The 22,766-nt window shown below is 38.6% G+C and overlaps 1 protein-coding gene across 1 annotated transcript in view; it reads left to right on the top strand.

Annotated features, from left to right (window-relative positions):
• CCDC191 (coiled-coil domain containing 191) overlaps window positions 1-22,766 on the top strand; it is a 97,411-nt gene that overhangs the window by 7,466 nt on the left and 67,179 nt on the right. The window contains exons 3-7 of the mRNA XM_069553502.1: window positions 851-992; window positions 5,412-5,555; window positions 8,769-8,947; window positions 10,415-10,638; window positions 13,624-13,774. Coding sequence (XP_069409603.1) covers window positions 851-992; window positions 5,412-5,555; window positions 8,769-8,947; window positions 10,415-10,638; window positions 13,624-13,774 — 840 coding nt within the window. The remainder of the gene's footprint in view (window positions 1-850; window positions 993-5,411; window positions 5,556-8,768; window positions 8,948-10,414; window positions 10,639-13,623; window positions 13,775-22,766) is intronic.

Below are 22,766 nucleotides of genomic sequence, written 5' to 3'. Positions count from 1 at the left end.
TTGACTTGGGCATGTTGGAGGCTCTGAAAGAGAACACATCTCTCCAGAGTGACCTCATGAAGGTCAAGGATACTTTCTTGACTCTCTCTCTGGTTAGACCATTTTTATTCTGATTTCATCTTTTATCCCATATGTTCTATTTTGACCTCTTTTTCGAGTTACCTTGATGTTTCAACTTTATTCCTCTGCTTCTAATTCAGACTTAGCATATGAAATCCTTAAAAATTTAAAAGATCAAGCCCATGACAAGTTTTGAGCATGCAGGTAACCCAAAATGTCAAGAGTTTGTCCACCTCTGCCAACCCCTTCCCCATTTCTGTGAATTTGGGCCATGTTTTTACTAGATTTTCACTGTTGAGTTAACATTCTGAATTACTACAGTTCAGTGACCCTTTATCCCAATTTTATTAGTTTGCCTGATATGTAATGGGAAGTTTCCTTCGGGGATAGGAATCTGAAGTATAGCTACCTGCTTCTGGTTCACATTAATATGCAAGTACTAGTGGCATGGAAACTATGAATAATAAGCTATTGTATGTTTTTTAAATATCCAGGTGTCAGGATCCCATGACTAATGCTCTAAACAAAAGTCTTCTAAAGCTTAAACACCCTTTTGTTCAAATAGAAACATTATGAGCACCTGTTAAAACTTGGTAAAATGCTGCAATTAATTTCATGCTTAATGAGTGAAATTATTTGGGATGGATACTTAAACTTCAAAGTATCTTTTAAAATGGAAAAAAGAAAGTGTCTTGGTAGTTGGTAGAAAATCAGAATCTTGAATAGGAGAGAAATCTTCTAACCCTGAAGAAAGTTGTCATCTTGGTGGATTTTTTTTCTTCTTTTAAAGAGAGTGGAGAAAGCTTCAGAATTTGCAGTTTCTCAAGTATTTTCTGCTGGAAATTCAAATTTATCCAGAAGGCTTTGGGGCCAACTTGTAGATTTGGAAACACCTGAGCAAATAGAAGATCATGAAGAAGTGTACGCAGAAGGTAAGAGAATACACTGGAATACAACTTACTAAAGCATAACTCATAATGAATTTCAGAGTACAGAACGAAAGTGTTTCTCTCTTGTTCTTAATTTTTGTTTTCTTCTGCTTTCCTAAAGCTAATTTACTCTGGAATTACTTCCAGTATTTCAAGTAAGATTATATTTAAGGCCTGTTCTGTCTCTTGAAATAGAACCACGTCCAGAGGCAGTTTTGACATAACAGTTATCTAGTAAGTGTAAGATAACTGCTCCTGTGGTACCAAGGACAGCTTGTTAACTTGATCTGGTATCATCCAGATAATTTGATCACTAGTTTATGAATCAGCTTTGTTCCTTAGGAAAGGAGAAAGCATTTACTCTTCTGGAATCAGTATTGTAGTTACTGATGCCCTAGGGAATTCCACTGTTTGGGATGAAGAGATCAAGAGGGATCAGCAAAGAAGCCTGGAAAGGAGAGGCCCTTGAGGTAGGAGGAAAGTCAGAGAGCCATATCCTGGAAGCCAGTTTTCATTTGAATTATTTATGTCTCCAGTTTTTCAGATTATTTCTTCATTTATTCAACATATATATTAAATTGTTACTCTGTGCCAGGTACTGTTTTAGGCTTTGGAAGAGCAAGTTATGAACAAGGGATGAAGTTCTTGCTTTCATGGAATATGCATTCTAGAGTGAGAATAAAGAAAATGAAAAACAAAAGGTCAGATAGTGATAAGTCATCCGAGTTTGGGCCTAAATAACAAGAAAGAGCCATGCGAGCTGTGATGGCGGAAGAGCATCCCAGGCATTGGGAAAAGTCACATTAAGAGTTAACGTACAGGCTTGGTGTGCTTGAGGGACTGAAGGAAGACCAGTGTTGCTGGAGCTTCCCAGTGGAGAAAGCTTGCAGAAGGGCCTTCTAGGCCTGGGGAAAGAATTTAGAGTTTATTCTGAGTATGAGCAGATATCATTGAAGAGTTTTATTTTTTATTAATTATTATTTTAACATCTTTGAAGGGGTTTAAGCAGAGGTGCAGTAGGACCTTTTCCTAATATATGAAGACTGAATTACAGGGTGGGAAAAAGGAGACTAGTGAGAGACCGTTACTGTGGTCTGCGTGTGCTCTAATGGCACTTGGTGCTGGGTAGTTGGTGGTACTGGAGATGGCCAAAGGAGATCTATTCAGAAATTGGCAAAGCTATGTCTTACCCTACCCATTCTCCCACCCCACCAACAGAAATACACAATATACTTTAGTCACTCAAGACTTCCAAGAAGTCCTGCCTTTAAAAGAAAGAAAGTTTACTTACCCCATTTCCCAGCTTCTTAGACCTGGACTTTTTTATCTTGAAATACATATTAATATTCTGAGAAACTTGAGAGACTATTAGTGGATGAATAAAACATTGTTTTCAAAGGTTTATATCCTTTTTTTGCCCCTCTCATCAACCGTCTGTTAATATTCAGTAAGAACTAGTGATCTGGGGAACACACTTTGAGAAACTCATCTTTAGGGTGGGCTTCAAGCCTCTGATCCAACGTGAAGTGTTCCTGCAGTTGAACCCTCCAAGGGCCTCCTTCTCTTTCATTGTCTTTTTGGAGCACTTCGTTGTAAATCTCTCCTTACTGATGAATGGAATTTAGTAGATGCAAATAATTTTACACATAAATTATTATATATATAAATATTCTGAACTATTATAAATGGGGTTACTCAAATATCTGCTCCATTTCTCTATTTCCTCTGAAAGCCAGTAGTGTCTGTTGCTAGTATACTTTATACACTTAGTTTCTACCACTTTGATTCATTTTTTTCTACTTTAGATTTCATGCCTTCCTATCTATGTTAAATGTCTTTTAGCATCATTTAATATTTGGAAGCACTCCATTCCCTTAGAGGTGTGCAATAATAATAATAACCATGATGAAGAATGCTAAAATAGACATTTTTCTTCTTTGAAAATCCCCATACCGTCTCTGCAAGAGCTGTATGGTAATGATGATAATGAAGTCAATGCTAAATTTTCTCTCATGCCCCTACATTTAAGAAGATTTTCTGGATGTCACTAAGAAAGAAATGCAAATGGAAGTTGGCTTCCAGAATATCACACTCCCAGTTTTTCTGCTCCCTCAATGTGGGTCTCTCCTTCCCAGATGGCTTGCCTGGTTCTGCCTTAGCTCTTCAACCTCTAGAAGCCAGAGTTCCTCGGGGCTTAGTCCTTGCACCAGTTCTCTATCCACCTTCCTCCTTCGGCGATCTCATCCTCTTCTGTCTCTACATAGTATCTGTATGCTGACAACACCTACGTTTATTTCTTCAGCTTGGTTCTGTCCCTTGCAACCCAGATAATATAACCAACACCTCCTTGAATCCTTATTTGAATATCTCGTAAGCATCTCAAACCTAACTCATCTAAAGCTGAATTCCTCATCTTCCATCCAGATCTACTGCTCCCTTTTTGTTCCCTGTCTCGGTAAATGAAATTTCCATCCTGTAGTTGCTTAGGCCAAAAAATGTATAGGTTTCTTTCTCTCACATCCCATATCCAGTCCATCAGCAAATCATGTCAGCTTCACCTCAAAACATTATTTTCTAGAATCTGAGCATGTTTAATACTACCACTTCAGGTCTAGGCACCATCACCTCTCTCCTGGATATTTGTATCCCAACTGGTGTCTCCTGCTTCTGTGCTTGTCCCCCTACAGTCTGTTGTAACCTAGTAGTCAGAGTGATGCTCTTAAAATATGTTACCTCTTTGTTTCAAAACCTTCTGTGGCTTCCCATGACATACACAGTGAAAGCCCAAGTACATCGGATGATGTCAAGACATAGAAAACAAGGGTTTTCAGCCTCAGCGCTGTTGATATTTTGGGCCAGATAATTTTTGTGTTGGGGGCTATACTGTGCACTGTAGGGTGTTCATTGGCATTCCTGGCCTCTCCCGGTTGTCAGTTCAGTTCAGTTCAGTCGCTCAGTTGTGTCCGACTCTTCGTGACCCCATGGACTGCAGCTTACCAGGCCTCCCTGTCCATCACCAGCTCCTGGAGTTTACTCAAATTCATGCTCATTGAGTTGGTGATGCCATCCAACCATCTCATCCTCTGTTGTCCCCTTCTGCTCCTGCCTTCAATCTTTCTCATTATCAGGGTCTTTTCAAATGAGTCAGTTCTTCCCATCAGGTGGCCAAAGTATTGGAGTTTCAGCTTCAGCATCAGCCCGTCCAGCGGATATTCAGGACTGATTTCCTTTAGGATGGACTGGTTGGATCTCCTTGCGGTCCAAGGGACTCTCAAGAGTCTTCTCCAACACCACAGTTCAAAGGCATCCATTCTTCAGCACTCAGCTTTCTTTATAGTCCAACTCTCACGTCATACATGACTACTGGAAAAACCATAGCCTTGACTAGATAGACCTTTGTTGGCAAGGTAATGTCTCTCCTCTTTAATATGCTGTCTAGATTGGTCATAACTTTTCTTCCAAGGAGCAAGCATCTTTTTATTTCATGGCTGCTGTCACCATCTGCAGTGATTTTGGAGCCCAAGAAAATAAAGTCTGTCACTGTTTCCACTGTTTCCCGTCTATTTGCCATGAAGTGATGGGACCAGATGCCGTGATCTGAGTTTTCTGACTTTTGAGTTTTAAGCCAACTTTTTCACTCTCTTCCTTCACTTTCATCAAGAGGCTCTTTAGTTCTTCTTCACTTTCTGCCACAAGGGTGGTGTCATCTGCATATCTGAGGTTATTGATATTTCTCCCAGCCATCTTGATTCCAGCTTGTGCTTCATCCAGTCTAGCATTTCTCTTGATGTACTCTGCATATAAGTTGTTAAAGCAAAAATGGCTCCAGTCACTGCCAGATATCCACAGGGAGGCAAGTTCACCCCGCATCTAGAACCACTGCTCCAACCCTGATCCCTGCAATACTTCTTCCACCTCATCTCCAACAACCCTCACTTCACTTATTCCTCCAGCCATCCCACCTTCATGCTGTTTCTCCAGTACGCTAAACACTCTCTAGCCTTAGGGACTTTGCACTGTTTTTTTTCTCTGCATGGAATCATGTTCCCTTATATAGCCATATGGCTCTCACCTCCTTCCCTTCTTTGCTCAAATGTCTTCCCAGTGAGGCCTCCTTTGACCGCCCAATTAATTTAAAACTATCAACACCCGCCTTCCATTTCTTGTACACCATTTCTCCTTCTCCTGCTCTGTCTTTCTGACTTACTTGTCCTTTGTCTCTCTTCCCCAGTTAGAATATAAGGTTCAAGGTGATAGGTTTCATTTTTCCTGTTTTGTTCACGGCTATACTCCCAGTATCTAGAGCAGTACTTGACACATGATAGTGCTCAAGAAACATTTATTGAATGAATGAAGCTAGCAAATGAAGAAAGTCTCTGAAGTAACTGAAATATTAAAAAGATGTTTTTGTCTTATTGATAGCTCAGGAATTGGTCAATGACTGGTTAGACACCAAACTTAAGCAAGAACTAGCAAGTGATGGGAACAGTGATGCTGAAGACACTGTGTCCAGTATCCCTCCTGTGTCAGAAGCCAGTGGACATTTGAAATATGACAAGTTTGATGGTAAGAACTTATCTGATTGTTCTAAGCTTTAACATCAATGATGGTTCCAAGAAATCTTTTTAATTGTTCTGAATAATAAATAATATGTTATTTGACTTTTCTGTGTTTTGCTTAGTTTTGTAATTGACTTTAAGTTTTCTTGATTCACTTTACATTACTTATCTATAGATCAGTAAATTCATGGTGTTTTTTAAAAATTAAAATATTATATTATTTGTAATTCTTCTTATGATTGGGCTTCCCTTGTAGCTCAGTTGGTAAAGAATCTGCCTGCAATGCAGGAGACCCCGGGTTCAGTTCCTGGGTTGGGAAGATCATCTGGAGAAGGAAATGGCAGCCCACTCCAGTATTCTCACCTGGAGAATCTCATGGACAGAGGAGCCTGGTGGGCTACAGTCCATGGCATTGCAAGAGTCAGACACAACTTAGTGACTAAACCACAGTGATTATAACAGCAATTAATGCTGATTAAGAATGCCTGTTTCCATTGGATGACTGTTTACTCTGATGGCTGTTTCAGTGTTTTACCATATTTAAACATTGACATACCATTTTGTATTTACAAAATGTTTCAAGTATCTTTAGGGCTTCCCTGAGCCAACGTGTGAGAATTCCTCTGTTGTGCTCCAAGAGTCTGAGGTCTTTTCTCTACGCATAAGGGTAGGCATAGTGATGGTGGTGGCAGCTCCCCTTCTGTGACTCAGGCAGCCCTGGTGAACTCATCTTGCAGCATTTCCCTTGCTTAGGACTCTGCAGTCACCAAGTCATGAGCTCTTAAAGTTAAGGGACTCCTCAAGATCACCTAATCTGATTTACTCTCTTCACCCCCTCAGACAGGTTCTTCCAAAGTGTCCCTTATATGGGATAATATAATCTTTGCCTAAACACTTCCAGGATAGAGGGCCTGCACTCTGGGAAGAGCCCATTCAGCTGTTGTGAGGCTCTAATCTTCATAAATTCTTTCTTTTTTAGGAAAAATTAGGATTTTGTCCTTATCTTTTACCCTTTAGTGCAATAGAAAATAGTGATATCATTTTCTCTCTCTCTCAAGACTAGTCTTCTCTTTTTTTGTGGGAGTTGTAATCATATCTGAACCTTCATATAGGTCAATGTTCCTAGACTGAATAGCACCAGTACTTTCAGAAATTCTTTATATCACATTGTTTCAGATATACCGATTGTCACCTTTAGATATTTTTCTAGTTTAGTGATGTTGTTATTAGAGTGAAGCATTTCAGTACTTAGTATTTATTCTGAAGTGTGTCTGAAACATAATGAAATTGCTACTTTCTTTCATGTGGTGCTAATAGATCTAATTATATCTCTACTCAGATTTGTTATTACCTTCTAGTATTGTACCAGGCCTCATTCATTTTATACTTGTAGTATTACTCTTTTGGGGGATCAAAGCACTGAACAAAAATATTACCTAGCCATTAAAAAAGAATGTTTATCAAAATTATTAACTAACATATGATTATTTCAATAGGTAAAGAAAAAATACTTGACAAAATCAATTCCTGATTAAAACTCAGCGATCTAGTAATAAAAGGTAAATTCTTCAACCTGACAAAAGGCATTTATACACATGACACATACAGAAAACAAATACCAAAATGACTAACATAAATCCTGCCTTATCAAAAATTGCATTACATATAAATGGATTAAACATTCCAATCAAAAGATGTAGACTGACAGAAGGAACTTATAATTATGACCTTACTATATGCTGTTTCAAGAGACGCAATCTAGAGTCAAAGACACAAACAGGGTGAAAGGAAACGGATGGAAGAAGATGTACTATGCAAACAGTAACCATAAAGGGGTGACAGTAGCTTACTAATCTCAGAAAAGATAAGCTCAGGATAAAAAATCGTTACTCAGGACAAGGAAGGGCATTCTATGGTGATAAAAGGGTCAATCCATCAAGAAAACATAACAAGGATGAACATATATATACCTAAAAAGAGAGCCCCAAAGTAAGTGAAGCACAAACTGACAAAATTAAAGGGGGAAATAGACCATTCAGAAAAAACTTGGCAACTTTAGTACCCCATTTTCGATAATGCATAGAATTGAATAGAACATCAGCAAGAAAAATATTCAGAATCACTACGCATTAGGAAAAAGCAAATTAAAATTACAGTCAGTAACCACTATGATACTATTAAAATGGCTTAATTAAAAACTGATCATACCGAGTCTTGGTAGGGATGTGGAGAAACTGGAGCACTCCTATACTGCTGGTGAGAATGAGAAATTGTATAACCACTTTGGAAAATGGTTTGACAATTTCTTAAAAAGTTACGCATGTACTTACCGTATGATCCAACCATTCCACTCCTAGACATTTTCCCAAGAGAAAAGAAACCATATATTCATACAAAGACTTGTACACAAATGTTAATGACAACTTTATTTGTAATAGCCAAAATCTGAAAACAATCCAAATGTCTATTCCAAATGAGAAAAATGAATTAATTGTGGTATGTCCATACAGTGGAATACTACTAAGCAGTAAAAAGGGATACACTATTGATACAACAACATGAATGAACCTCAGAATAATTATACTGAGTTTAAAAAAGCATGACCAAAAAGAATACATAGTGTATAATTTAATTGATACCAAATTCTGGAAAACATAAACTAACCTTTTGGCAGAAAGCAGGGCTGAGATTATCTCTGGGATACGGCAAAGAGCATGGGAAGAACTTAGAGGAAGAGATTGCAGATCAGCATGAGGACCCTTTTGCAGCTGACAGACAAACTCATTATCTTGATTGTAATGAATTTACTGGTATCTATATATGTCAAAACTTACTGTAGACTTTAAATATTTATAAGTTTATTGTATGTTGGTTATACCACAGTAAAGCCTTTTTTACAAAGAGCACTAGAGTCGTCAAGGATGTTTAAATCCTTGCAATACAAATGTAAAAGTAGTATCTTTTAAATTTGGCAGCGAGGAAGTTAGTGACTTGGGTGAAGGCAGTTCCTCATGAGTAGAGGCTTTTTCCTCTTAGTTGAAGGTAGTTGCTGAGGGTTGTACTCATCCAGTTGGCATTATCAGTTACTATTTATTGAACTCACAGCTTTGTATTTTTATTGTACCAGGATTATTTATATAAATATGGAAATTATACTAAAATGAAATTTTAAAAAATTCTTTTGATTTTCCCTTTTTTGTTGTTGTTCTGTTTCCCCCAGATTTATGTGGTTATTTGGAGGAAGAAGATGAAAGTACCACTGTTCAAAAATTCATAGACCATCTGCTCCATAAAGACGTGGTGGATTCTGGGATATTGGAAGATCTTGGAATGAATGAAAACCAAGACAAGAAGCGGCAGAAGGATCCTCGTCTTACCATGGAGATGAGACATAAGCAGGTGGGAGGGAAAAGCAAAATTAAAATGGATAACAGGAAGCAATCTTGGTGTAACACATTTAATAAGCTTAAATAAAGACTTAGGCTTTATTGTGAAAAAGGGTGCCATCTGTGGTTTGGTTAGAAAGAATAAAAATAAAATATAAGAACTTCAGAAGAAAAATAATGCTCATAAACTGAGGATAGGAAACAATTTAAGAAAACCAAAAAGAGGAATAATTGATTTTGACCAAGAGAGTGGTGAGCTAGGCTTTATTAGTTTGGATGTGGTACTTCCTATTATAAATACGTAGATTGGGTTTTGCTCGAATTTGGTTTTTGAATTGCAGTGTCAAGATATTAATATCACGAATATTCTGGTGAATGTTATAATTCTTTTCTAGACAGTGGAAAAATTTACTCATTTTGTGATTATAATTTGAAAGGGAGGACAGAGCTGAATTAAATCTAGTTCATCTGTTTTGAATTAGAAAGGCATATGGGAACTTTCTTTTCTCCAAAGGGAATAGTAGGTTATAGGAAAAAGATTCATCTCAACACTTTGTAGAGGAGCTTCAGGAAGTCAGAATGACCAAGTCTTTTCCACAGGTCCAGAACAAAGACCAGACTAGAATTAATGTCTGTATGTGTGTATGCTGTCTTTTTGTAATACTGAATTTCTGATTACTTTAAACCATAAGTTATGCTAAAGCAGCACTAAGGATGTTAGAGAAACTGGGGTAGAAGTATGAGCCTGGTTTGGATTTATGATGAAAGATGGGGAAATGGCTCACTAAGAGCCATTAGCTAGAAGTCTTATTACAATTGGAGAATAAGATAAGGGTAAAGTGAAACAGGAAGGAAAGGATCCCTCTTTAATTCATTAATTCACAGCTAGTTAAGCCTCTAAAGAATTAATGAATTTGAAAAAAAATGATTGTGCTTATTCAGAAATGTCTGTGAAGTTCATGATTTTGATTTCCAAATATGATCCAGAATCACTGACAAATTTAAATAAAGGTAGAATTGAATAAAAGGTCATGATGTTTCTGAAGTCAGTAAATCACTGTTCTAGCCTTTACAAAGTAACCTGTCAAAAGTACCCTTATCCTTTATTAAATTATAATTAGCGTACAGACAGAGCCTAAGTAAATACCAGTAATGTACACCTTGGAAGATCTTACAGATAGGAAATCGTTACTAAACAAGAATCCAGAACTTGGCATGCAACCCATTTGATTTCAACTTTTTCATGGTGCAGATAATTCCCAATTGTCTGGGGTTGTCTTTCCTGACTTCATTTAAAACTTTGTATTGGCCATGACCCAGTAAACAAATGAACTTTCCCTCTTTTTCTTATAAACAGCGGGGTTCTGGGCCAGCATGTTTCAAAGTAGTTGTATTCTGAACTTCAAAATGTGTTCTTAGGTTTTGCATATCCCTTTCTACTTGAGAGGCTGCATCTCAACCTTGATGTATTCTCTTGAAGGTAAAAGAAAATCGCTTAAGACGTGAGAAAGAACTGGAGCTCCAGAGAATTGAAAAGACCCTGAAAAAATCGGCCTTCTTAGAGGCTCAGTATCTGGTGCAAGAAGAGAAGAAAAGGAAGGCTCTAGAGGCCAAGAGAGAGGAGGAGGAGATTCAAAGGGAGATGGTAAAGCTGCGGAGGGAGATAATTGAGAGGCGACGCACAGTGGAAGAAGCATGGAAAATGTAAGCCAGCCATGATAAGCAGCGTGAAGTTTTTTTGTTTAAGCAGTCATTTTGGAAGTACTCTAAAGTTCTTTAAAATGTACCAACAATGCAATAACAAGACACAAAAGAGAAATCATCCACTATTCCATCATCTTAACAAGTTAGCTATTTTCATTTTTCCATGTTTCCTCCTGGTCTTGGTTCCTTTAGGTACTTAATTGCAACCATAAAATACATTTGTCTTTCTGCTTGTAATTACCACATTGCCTGGACTCCTAAGGTCTGTATTTTACTCCATTGAGTTCCTATACCATAATTTATGTAATGACCTCCATTCTTCGTGCTGGTAAGCATTTCAGCTAATTTCAGATTTTTCACCAGTACGTAGTTCAGTGAGCATCCTTAAGCACAGAGTGTTTTCATTCTTTTGAATTATGTTCTTAGGTGTGTAATTACTGAGTTAAATGGAGTAGACTTTTATGATTCTTGAAACATTGCCTAATTCATTTCCCAATGGGTTGTACTTATTTACATGATTGCTGGCAGTGGGCTGCACTCAGCATTGGGGAAGGTCATCACTTTCAATATTTTTACACTTCTAATAGGTATCTTGTTGGTTAGTTTGCATCTGTTTGTGTACCTGAATGTTTTTAAGGTTGAAAATGTTTCCTTATGCACAGTTACTAATTTTGCCTCATTCTGTTGTGAATTGCCTCAGTGTCCCATCTTCAGATAAGCATACAGAGAGTCACCATGGCCTTACTGCCACTGATAAAAAAAAATCTGACAAAAGAGGGAAATCAAAATAGTCCTCACAGGATGTAGTACTGTTGTGGGTCTTCAGGCAGAGAATGAGCTTCGTAAGTGAAATTACTAACGTATTTATTCTGAGAAACAGCACTGATGCATAAGCTGCAGAAGCCTAAGGACAACGTGCCCGAAGTGCCTGAATACTCAAACTGAGAGGCCAGGAAGACCTATTAGATAATCCCTTCCACCCCCATCCGCCTGTGCAGCTTTCCCCTCTGTGTTCCTGATTGCTCTCATCCCACCCAATTTAAAACAGCTCAGCTGTGGACGTGCATTTCATTCTTTCAAGTGCCAGGCTCAGGCCTCCTCCAGGTGCCCTTCCTTTTAGAAAGCAATCACCAGTGTTTTAGTGAGTTCTTGCTAAGGTCAGCCTTGCTCTTCAGATTGCTCTCAAGCCCTGACAAATCTAGGCTGACCTAAAATAAATTGTGAAAACAGCATTTGATGGTAGCCAGAAGCTCTGCTCACAGTGGGCACTCCACAGACGTTCACTCACCAGGCATTTCTCTTAAAAATTAAAAGCTTATCCACGGATACAGTGAGACAGAGAACATGCAGTCCTTCTAGGTGGACAAACTGATTTAAACGTTCCAGAAAGCAATTTGGCAATAAACTGTAAGAGCCATGAAAAATGTTATTATCACTTGACCTGGAAATTCCAGTCCTAGGAAAACTACCCTAAATAAATAATCAGAAATCCAAATATTTATACACAAAGTAGTGAAAATAGCATTATTTATAGTAATAAATATTGGAGAAATTAAATACTAGTTGTACAATGAAACAGCACTGACATGTTATCAGTGTGTTTTTCTGGGTAGAAATATGTAAGGCAAATGTGCTGACCACTATACTCCGGAAATGTTGCCTGGGTAGAAATATGGGTGTCCTTTATACTTCTCCAATTTTTCACAGTGAGCAGATACTGCTTTCATAACAGATACATATTTTGATGTTATTTTAAAAAATTAGATCCATGGTATTAATATGAGAACTGTATTTCTTTTAATGCCCACTGTGATCTGCCTGTAACTATCTAATATAACACTGTTATGCCGTTAGTAAGTTGGGAAAGTCAGTAAAATGTTATTGTTGGTAGGGCTTTTTAATTTATTTGTAAAGTAGCCTAAATCTGCTCCATTGAATAGTTTCAAAAGTGTCTTCTCTAACAGGTTTATTAATTACGAAGGGAAAAATAGCAACTTTACCCTGGAAAAGCTACCTTAACCAAGTGATGGGTCATATTCTCAGTAATAAGATATAACTTTGTGTGCTCCCATAGGATATATGATAATTAATGAATAAATATCTTTAGATTATTCAGGCATCCCTCTCTCAATTTGAGTTCCCACAACTGTAAAGTGAAATTCAGAGAGACTAGGTGACTCTCCAAAGTTTTCACAGCTGGTTGTGGCAGAGCCCATGAATCCTGATTCCTGGCAGATGCTATCTCTACTACATCACTGATAAAATGTATACCTTATACACTTACACATACCTGTACAGTTTTAATACACTCCAGTAAGAAGGCAATGGTTAAGAGCTGGCTTGGATTGGTGAGGGTAAAGGGATTACCTGAATGAGAAAGAAAGGATAGGTGGGTGAGCAAGAGAGAACCAGAAATTTGAGCAACAAAGTTACTAAGAGATTCTTGTTAACTTCCCTGAAGTCCTTTTCCTCTTTGTTATTATGTACTATTTTTTCTCTTTTCAATTGTTTTTAAATTAATATAATTCCATTCTCTCCTTATTCAGTAACACCTGATTCTTTTGTTATTTTTCTTCCTAGAAACCTTGTGAAAGTCTTATGATAAAAATCTCACTTCTTTCTTACCTGAGGGTCCTGTTTTATCTCCTCTTGTGAGAAGAGAGAGAACTCATGTCTATATCAGAGGATATCTAATGGTTGTTATCTCTCAAATTTTGATCAGTATTATTCAATGTTAAACTCAATGAATACACTTTACTAAAATTTCTAAAAGGTTTTCTACTTTGCAGAATACATTATAACAATGTTATTTCATTTAACTGTATTTTATAAAAGAATAAACTAACTCAGAAAACTCACTCGGTAATTTTAGGCCCAGATCTAAAATTCTCTACCTTCTGATGGAAAATTCAGTGTTCATTCCACTCTGATAGATTCTAATAAAGTCTGTTGTTCATACATGTAGTTTTTAATTGTTATTAATAGAGAGAAGAAGAAGCAAGAAAATTCTCCAAAAATTCCAGAGAAAGGCACATTTCAAAGTGTTCTTATTCTTCCGGATGAAGAAAAAATGGCAAAAGAAAGAAAGAAGAAGCTGAAAGAGTTATTAATTCAAACTTTCAAGGAAAATCACCAGGTAGGAATTGTAACATCTCTTTATTCAGCATTCTGCAGTGTAAATGACAAAGGGCTCCATCAGAGATGTGACAGTGTAACACTGAGCCCAACGGAGCCTTGTTACAAATACCAGACATTCCCACACCATTTGCTCTGTGCTACCCAACTGACTCAGTACATAAGGGAGCATTTCGATCTCTTATTCAGGAGCTATTCTTACATACTCTGTGTGATCCTGAGAAATTGGGGGTATGTATGCATTTGTGATGTCTTTCTAAATTACCCTTTTTGGTGCAGTGTGTAAGTACTAATGTAGATCCCTGGCAGTTTGCAAGCATAGCTTCCACTTTGACAGTCTTAACTTTTATTCAGAAGAATTATTCAGAAAGCTACTTGCCTTTTGGTAGCTCAAATCCTGAACAGTAATATATGGGTGCTTCTACTTTTAATGGCATGCGTTTTATTTTGCTCTTCTATCACTTTCTTTAGTTCCACTATTTGTAAAATTAACTGGCCAATTTTTTATTGACTACTGCACATCCTCCCCCAGGCTATTTAGACAGAAATATTTTTCAGTGAAGTAAGATCAAAGGCAATATAAATTTGGGGCTTACAGTGTTTCAGGTAAAAAGAATTCCATGGAACATTTTTAAATGAGGTCTGATGAGAAAAGACAAATACCCATGTTTTATGTCTCCAACAACAGCCACCCCATGGCCTTGGGCATTGCTGAAATTCAGTGAAAGTTAATGGAATGAATGTACAAATGAATGGATTTAATAAGTGAAAAGAATATCAGGAAGAGATTGCGGGAGCTTGATAAATGTTGTTTAGTCGCTAAGTCATGTCCGACTCTTAGCAACCTTGTTGGCTGTAGCCCACCAGGCTCCTCTGTCCATGGATTGCCCAGGCAAGAATACTGGATTGGGTTGCCATTTCCTTCTCCAGGGGATATTCTCTATCCAGGGATTGAACCTGTGTCTCCTGCTTAACAGGCAGATTCTTTACTACTAAGCCACCTGGAAGTCCTAGGATAGACTAAAATGGCCCCAGAAATCAATAACAGGCATTTGGATATGACATGGATAACTAAGATATGAGGGGGAAAATAAAGTAGTCAAAGCAATTCTTTAAAAAATAAAGAGCTAGACATGTTTGATGGCAGCATTTTAGACTGTCAGGCAAGAAGTCATAACTATTCAAACGTAGAACAACAAGAGTTTGGCCAGAGTTTTGGCTTTAGGAATAGGCAGAGAAAAGCGCAGTAGGGGGAGATATTAAGGGTTGGGATTAACATTTTGGGAAAGATTGGCAAAGCCTGTTCGATGCTGTGTCCTCCATGAGATGAATGGAGTTAATGTGTCCTCCTGCAGTAACAGTTCAAATTTCTGAAAGCAAATTGGGAAGGAACTAAGTGTAGAGGGGGCTCTTTTAAGAGGACATCAGGGCAAAGGGCCATGCTTTGTTCCAGCCAGTGAGAGATGGATAACATGTGTGTTTTCCATAAGATTATTTTTTAATTTCATCCAAGTCCAACTATGCAAGAAGTGATACAGTCATCCATTGGTATTCACAGGGCAGTTGGTCCAGGATCCCAAGTATATACCAAAATCTGCAGATGCTCTAATCCCTTATACAAAATAGTGTGGTATTAGCATATAGCCTATTCACATACTTCTGTGTGCTTTAGATCATCTCTGGATTACTTAGAACACCTATGTAAAAAATAAACAGAAACCTGACTTAGGTAGAGTCCAGGAGACCAGCAGAGGGAGCTTTCATGCCCTGTGAGAATAGCAGAGCCCAAAGAAGATAAAACTATTTCCTGGCAAGAACTGAGCAAATGAAAAGCCATGAACTCTGCTTACTACTGGGGTTTGATCTCTGAGTCATAAAGATCCCCTGGAGAAGAGAACAGCCACCCATTCCAGTATTCTTGCTTGAGAAATCCCATGAACAGAGGAGCCTGGTGGGCTACAGTCCATGGGGTCGTACCGAGTCAGACATGGCTGAACGACTAACACTTTCACCTTGACTGCTTACTGCAGCCCTCCCAACATAATCTTCCCCTCTGTAAGAGTTCTTCTCCCCTTGCTATGAAAGAACTTGAACGTGGCTCACCATGGGTACAGATCCCGACTTACAGATGTCTACTGATTCCAGATAAACCCAGAGTTTGCTGGAATAATGCTCGGCAGTCTATTTGTTCCACGTCAACACCTAATACAGTATAAATGCTATGTAAATAGTTGTAAATACAATGTAACTGCTATGTAAATAGTTTCCAGCATGGCAAATCAAGTTTTGCTTTTTGAAACTTTCTGGAATTTTTTTTTTCCCCAATATTTTCTATCCACAGTTGGTTGAATCCACAGCTGTATTGCTTGGAGATACAGAGGGTTGACTGTATATGTTTCCTAAAGTGCTAGGTATGAATTCTAGATACATATAAAGAGTTTTACAAAATTAGTGGCCTACTGAAACAAATCACTCAACTTTTAAAGGGTCAGATGGTATATTTAAAAATGAGACAATAAATGATCTATACTTTGCCACAGACTCTGCTTGATTTGAACATATATTTTTGAGTCTTCATTTTGAAATAATTTTAGACATGCAGAAAAATTGCAAAAAAAATAGTACATGGAGTTCCTGAATACCCTTCACCCAGCTTTCCTCAATGTTAACATCTTATGTAACCATAGTACAATTACCAAAACTAGGAAATTAACATTGGTAAAATGCCAGTAAGTACAATCAGCAAGACTTATTAGAATGTCACCTATTTTCCCACCAATGTCCTTTTTCCGCTTTAGGACTTCATTTGTAATTTCATGTTGAAGTTGCTTGCTGTATCTCCTTAGTCTCCTCCTGTTTGTGGTCATTCTCCAGACTTCCCTTCTCTTTTATGACTGACATTTTTGAAGAGTACTGGTCAGGTATTTTGTAGAATGCCTCTCAATTTGAGGTTTTCCGAAGCTCTTCTTAGATTGAGATTATGCATTATTGGTGATAATGCAATAAGAAATGATCCTGATCCGCTCTCAGTATAATATCAGTTCAGTTCAGTTCAGTCGCTCAGTTGTGTCTGACTCTTTGCAACCCCATGAACCGCAGCACGCCAGGCCTCCCTGTCCATCACCAACTCCTGGAATTCACTCAAACTTATGTTCATTGAGTCGGTGATGCCACCCAACTATCTAATCCTCCATCATCCCCTTCTTCTCCTGCCCTCAATCTTTCCCAGCATCAGGGTCTTTTCAAATAAGTCAGCTCTTCACATCAGGTGGCCAAAGTATTGCAGTTTCAGCTTCAGCATCAGTCTTTCCTGTGAACACCCAGGACTGATCTCCTTTAGGATGGACTGGTTGGATCTCCTTGCAGTCCAAGGGACTCTCAAGAGTCTTCTCCAACACCACAGTTCAAAAGCATCAATTCTTCAGAGTTCAGCTTTCTTTATAGTCAAACTCTCACATCCATACATGACCACAGGAAAAACCATAGCCTTGACTAGATGGACATTTGTTGGCAAAGTAATGTCTCTGCTTTTTAATATGCTGTCTAGGTTGGTCATAACTTTTCTTCCAAGGAGTAAGTGTCTCTTAATTTCATGGTTGCAGTCACCATCTGCAGTGATTTTGGAGCCCCCCAAAATAAAGTCAGCCAGTTTCCACTGTTTCCCTATCTATTTGCCATGAAATGATAGGACCGGATGCCATGATCTTCAAGCCAACTTTTTCTCCTCTTTCACTTTCATCAAGAGGCTCTTTAGTTCTTCTTCACTTTCTGCCATAAGGGTGGTGTCGTCTGCATATATGAGGTTATTGATATTTCTCCTGGCAATCTTGTGCCTCTTCCAGCCTAGCGTTTCTCATGATGTACTCTGCATATAAGTTAAATAAGCAGTGTGACAATATACAGCTTGACATACTCCTTTTCCTATTTGGAACCAGTCTGTTGTTCCATGTCCAGTTCTAACTGTTGCTTCCTGACCTGCATATCGGTTTCTCAAGAGGCAGGTCAGGTGGTCTGGTATTCCCATCTCTTTCAGAATTTTCCACAGTTTATTGTGATCCACGCAGTCAAAGGCTTTGGCATAGTCAATAAAGCAGAAATAGATGTTTTTCTGGAACTCTCTTGGGGTACGTAATCTTTGTTTTTGTTTTTGGCTGTGCCATGTGGCTTGTGGGATCTTAGTTCTTCAATGTGGGATTCAACCCAGGCCCTCAGCAGTGAGAGCATCTAGTCCTAACTCCTGGACTGCCAGGGAACTCCACATAATGTTAATATGTCTTATTACTGTTGATGTTAACCTCAGTCACTTAAGATTGTGTTTGCTGGGTTTCTCCACTGTAAAGTTACCATGTTTTCCTTTGTAATTCATATCTTAGAGGAAATATTGTGAAACTATGCAAGTATTGTTTATCCTTAAACTTTCACTTACTGATTTTAGCATTCATTGTAACTTACCTGTAACAATAATTTATGTGGTAGTTGTCTAAGGATGATTTTGTATTTCCCTCATCTTTTCTCCATTTATTCATTTAGATTCTTCTAGAAGGGAAAACTGTCCCTTCTTCCCCATTTATTTGTTTACTCATTTTTTCAGTTACCTATCTGTATCAGTATGGACTTGAGGATATTTGCTTGATCCTTTGGATTATATTCTAATATTATTATTTACTTTGTTTTCCAAATTATTCTAATCTTGGCCATGGGAACTCATTCTGGTTGATTCCTTTGCCCTTTCAAAATCCTTTCTTTCTGGCACCATAGGATATTCCAAGCTCATGTTATACTTTCCCTGCCCTAACTCTGGAACCAACCACTTCTACTTGGAACCCTACTTCCATTTGTTGGAGAATATTTAGAAACCGAGATCTGGTTACTAGCTGTGCTTACTGCATGTTTTCTGGACCCTCTTGGCAGACAGATTTGGGAAATTGATGTACATATACTAACCTACATATACACACACATTATATTTTTTTCTGTGTCTGTCTATGTGTATGCACACTAAAATCCACTAGTTCATACTGAAACATCCAGTTCTGGTACAACAGCACAGAGGACATGTTCTTCTTCCCTTCCTTTTTTGTAACTTTTTCCGTATCTATCTGTCTGTATATTAAAATAATTGTAATAACTTCAACCCTAATCCAGCATCGTAGGTTTCAGTGTAGCCTTCCCCCTTGCTTATTTATGCCTGGAAATTATTATCTAAAATATATTATTTAGCCCTTGTTGTTGTCGTTCAGTCACTGAGTCGTGTCTGCCTCTTTAAAACCCATGGACTGCAGCATGTCAGATTTTCGTGTCCTTCACTAACTCTCGGAGTTTATTCAAACTCATGTCCATTGAGTCAGGGATGCCATCCAACCATCTCATCGTCTGTCGCCCTCTTCCCCTCCTGCCCTCAATTTTTCTCAGCATCAGGCTCTTTTCCAGTGAGTTGGCTCTTCACGTCAGGTGGCCAAAATATTGGAGCTTAGCTTTAGCAGCAGTCCTTCCAATGAATATTTGGGGTTGCTTTCCTTTAGGATCGACTGGTTTGATTTCTGTGCAATCCAAGGGACTCTGAGGAGTCTTCTCCAGCACAGTTCGAAAGCATCAATTATTTTAAACTGTTTTATTTGTAAATTGTTTTATTTTAAATTATTTAAACTATTTTAGTCCTAGTATACTATAAAAGTAGTTTTAGAATTGGTAACCTATACTTCTGTGGAAACAAATTTACTGGCTACTGTGTATATGTATACAGCTATTTTTGTTTTCAGCCTTATTCAGCCAAAATTGTTTTCCAAAGTTACCTAGGTTGGTTCTTTTCTTCCCCTTCCCCTTTCATATGATTATGTTATTCATGTGCTTTATTGTCAGTGAACCTCTTAATTTCGATTGTTCAGTGGATGTAGGTAAAACTGAGACATGGGGGAAAACCCACTGACCAGACTCTTCAGGCTTTTACATAGACATGACGGGAAACAGAACGGCCCCTGGTAAGCGCCGGCAGAGTTAGCAGGTCCTCTGGGCTCATTATGTTGGTCCCAATCCATGTTCATAGCGTGGCTCTGAAGGAGCCTAAAGCTGCCCTTGGGTAATGAAACTTGGATACTCAGCAGCCTAAATATGACCACAATATAAAAAGGGGGAAAATGCCTACCTGGCTTGCAGCGAGCAGAGAGATAGCAGGAAGCTCTTGTCAGTACCCTCCGAACGGTTCACTGGCACAAACTCAACAGCAAGCTAAGTAATTTGCAGGAAGACTTCAAAGAATCTGTTTCTCAGGGTTGCTCTAGTTCAGGCTCTTTTAACTCCTATATTCTTTGTGCTTTGACTCTGGCTTCTGTTTGTCAGACAATTTCTTAACATCACATTTGGGCCATATTATTTAATAGGAGACTCTGAGAGAAACAGAGCAGGCTGTCTTACCAATACACAAGCTCAGGGGTAGCACTGTTCATACCTCTTTCCCACCCATTTTAGTACCAGGTCTTTTTATGTTGTCAAAACACTTACTTTTATATAGAAACTTTGTACTTCTACCCTACCCTACTTTCTCTTTGATCTTACAGTGAAATCTCTTGGGGAGATTCAGCAATCCATGTGTCATTGCTAATTAGCAGAAACAACAAGGGATTAACTATGAAATTCTTACACTGTTTAGCAAGTGCCCTTCTTAATTCTCACCCTGTTCTGAAATGCATTTTATGTTTTCTTCAGATAAGCAAATCTGTGATCCTTCCTGCATGTAAAAGTTGAAGAAAACAAAGGATGGGGTGACACTCACTAAATCTTAAATCTAGGGGCGAGGGTTTTGGTTTGTTTATTTAAGTAACTCTGTTAGAGGATAAGATAATAAAGACCTAAAGGAGGCATCATCAACGTTATGGTTGTGACATGAGTTCAGTTCAGTTCAGCCGCTCAGTCGTGTCCGACTCTTTGTGACCCCATGGGCTGCAGCACACCAGGCCTCCCTGTCCATCACCAACTCCTGGAGCTTACTCAAACTCATGTCCATCGAGTCAGTGATGCCATCCAGCCATCTCATCCTCTGTCGTCCCTTCTCCTCCTGCCTTCAGTCTTTCCCATTGTCAGGGTCTTTTCTAATTAGTCAGCTCTTCACATCAGGTGGCCAGAGTATTGCAGTTTCAGCTTCAACATCATTCCTTCCAATGAACACCCAGGACTGATCTCCTTTAGGATGGACTGGTTGGATCTCCTTGCAGTCCAAGGGACTCTCAAGAGTCTTCTCCAACACCACAGTTCAAAAGCATCAATTCTTCAAAGTTCAGCTTTCTTTATAGTCCAACTCTCACATCCATACATGACCACTGGAAAAACCATGGTCTTGACTAGATGGACCTTTGTTGGCAAAGTAATGTCTCTGCTTTTGAATATGCTATCTAGGTTGGTCATAACTTTCCTTCCAAGGAGCAAGCGTCTTTTAATTTCATGGCTGCAGTCACCATCTGCAGTGATTTTGGAGCCCAAAAAGATAAAAGTCTCTCACTGTTTCCCCATCTATTTGCCATGAAGTGATGGGGCGAGATGCGATGTTCTTAGTTTTCTGAATGTTGAGTTTTAAGCCAACATTTTTACTTTCCTCTTTCACTTTCATCAAGAGGCTCTTTAATTATTCTTCACTTTCTGCCATAAGGGTGGTGTCATCTGCATATCTGAGGTTATTGATATTTCTCCCGGCAAATTCTCATGATGTACTCTGCACATAAGTTAAATAAGCAGGGAGACAAGATACAGCCTGATGTACTCCTTTCCTGATTTAGAACCAGTCTGTTGTTCCATGTCCAGTTCTAACTGTTGCTTCTTACCTGCATACAGATTTCTCAGGAGGCAGGTCAGGTGGTCTGATATTCCCATCTCTTTCAGAATTTTCCACAGTCTGTAGTGATCGACACAGTCAAAGGCGTAGTCAATACAACAGAAGTAGATGTTTTTCTGGAACTCTCTTGCTTTTTCTGTGATCCAGTGGATGTTGGCAATTTGATCTCTGGTTCCTATGCCCTTTCTAAATCCAGCTTGAACATCTGAAAGTTCACGGTCCATGTACTGTTGAAGCCTGGCTTGGAGAATTTTGAGCATACTAGCGTGATATGAGTGCAATTGTGTGATAGTTTGACCTTTCTTTGGGACTAGAATGAAAACTGACCTTTTCCAGTCCTGTGGCCACTGCTGAGTTTTCCAAATTTGCTGGCATATTGAGTGCAGCACTTTCACAGCATCATCTTTTAGGATTTGAAATAGCTCAACTGGAATTCCATCACCTCCACTACCTTTGTTCCTAGTGATGCTTCCTAAGGCCCTCTTGACTTCGCATTCCAGGATGCCTGGCTCTAGGTGGGTGATCTGGCTCTAGGTGGCGTGATAATCATGCCATCGTGATTATCTGGGTCATGAAGATCTTTTTTGTACAGTTCTTCTGTGTATTCTTGCCACCTCTTCTTAATATCTTCTGCTTCTGTCAGGTCCATACCATTTCTGTCCGTTATTGTTCCCGTCTTTGCATGAAATGTCCCCTTGGTATCACTTAATTTTCTTGAAGAGATCTCTAGTCTTTCCCATTGTAATGTTTTCCTCTGTTTCTTTGCATTGATCACTGAGAAAGGCTTTCTTATCTCTCCTTGCTATTCTTTGGAATTCTCCGTTAAAATGGGCATAACTTTTCTTTTCTTTTTTGTCTTTCGCTTCTCTTTTCACAGCTATTTGTAAGTCCTCCTCAGACAACCATTTTTGCCTTTTTGCACTTCTTTTTCTTGGGTATGGTCTTGATCACTGCCTCCTGTACAATGTAGGTAAGAACCTCATTTATACATCATGATTCCTTCCCAGAGATCTTATTTTTGCAGGACTGCCTACATAACACTGAAACACCACCATTTCTGAACTGAAACATAGCAATTGCTTTTCTCCTCTCAATAATGTTGTCTTATGTTTGGAGAAGGAAATGAAAGAAAAGCCTTTTTACATATAAAACTGCAAAGTAAGAGAAATGT

Source organism: Ovis canadensis, chromosome 1 (genome assembly GCF_042477335.2).
Source record: "Ovis canadensis isolate MfBH-ARS-UI-01 breed Bighorn chromosome 1, ARS-UI_OviCan_v2, whole genome shotgun sequence".
NCBI lineage: Eukaryota > Metazoa > Chordata > Mammalia > Artiodactyla > Bovidae > Ovis > Ovis canadensis.
The sequence above is the reverse complement of the archived record's forward strand: the minus strand, read 5'-3'. Positions and strand labels throughout refer to the sequence as shown.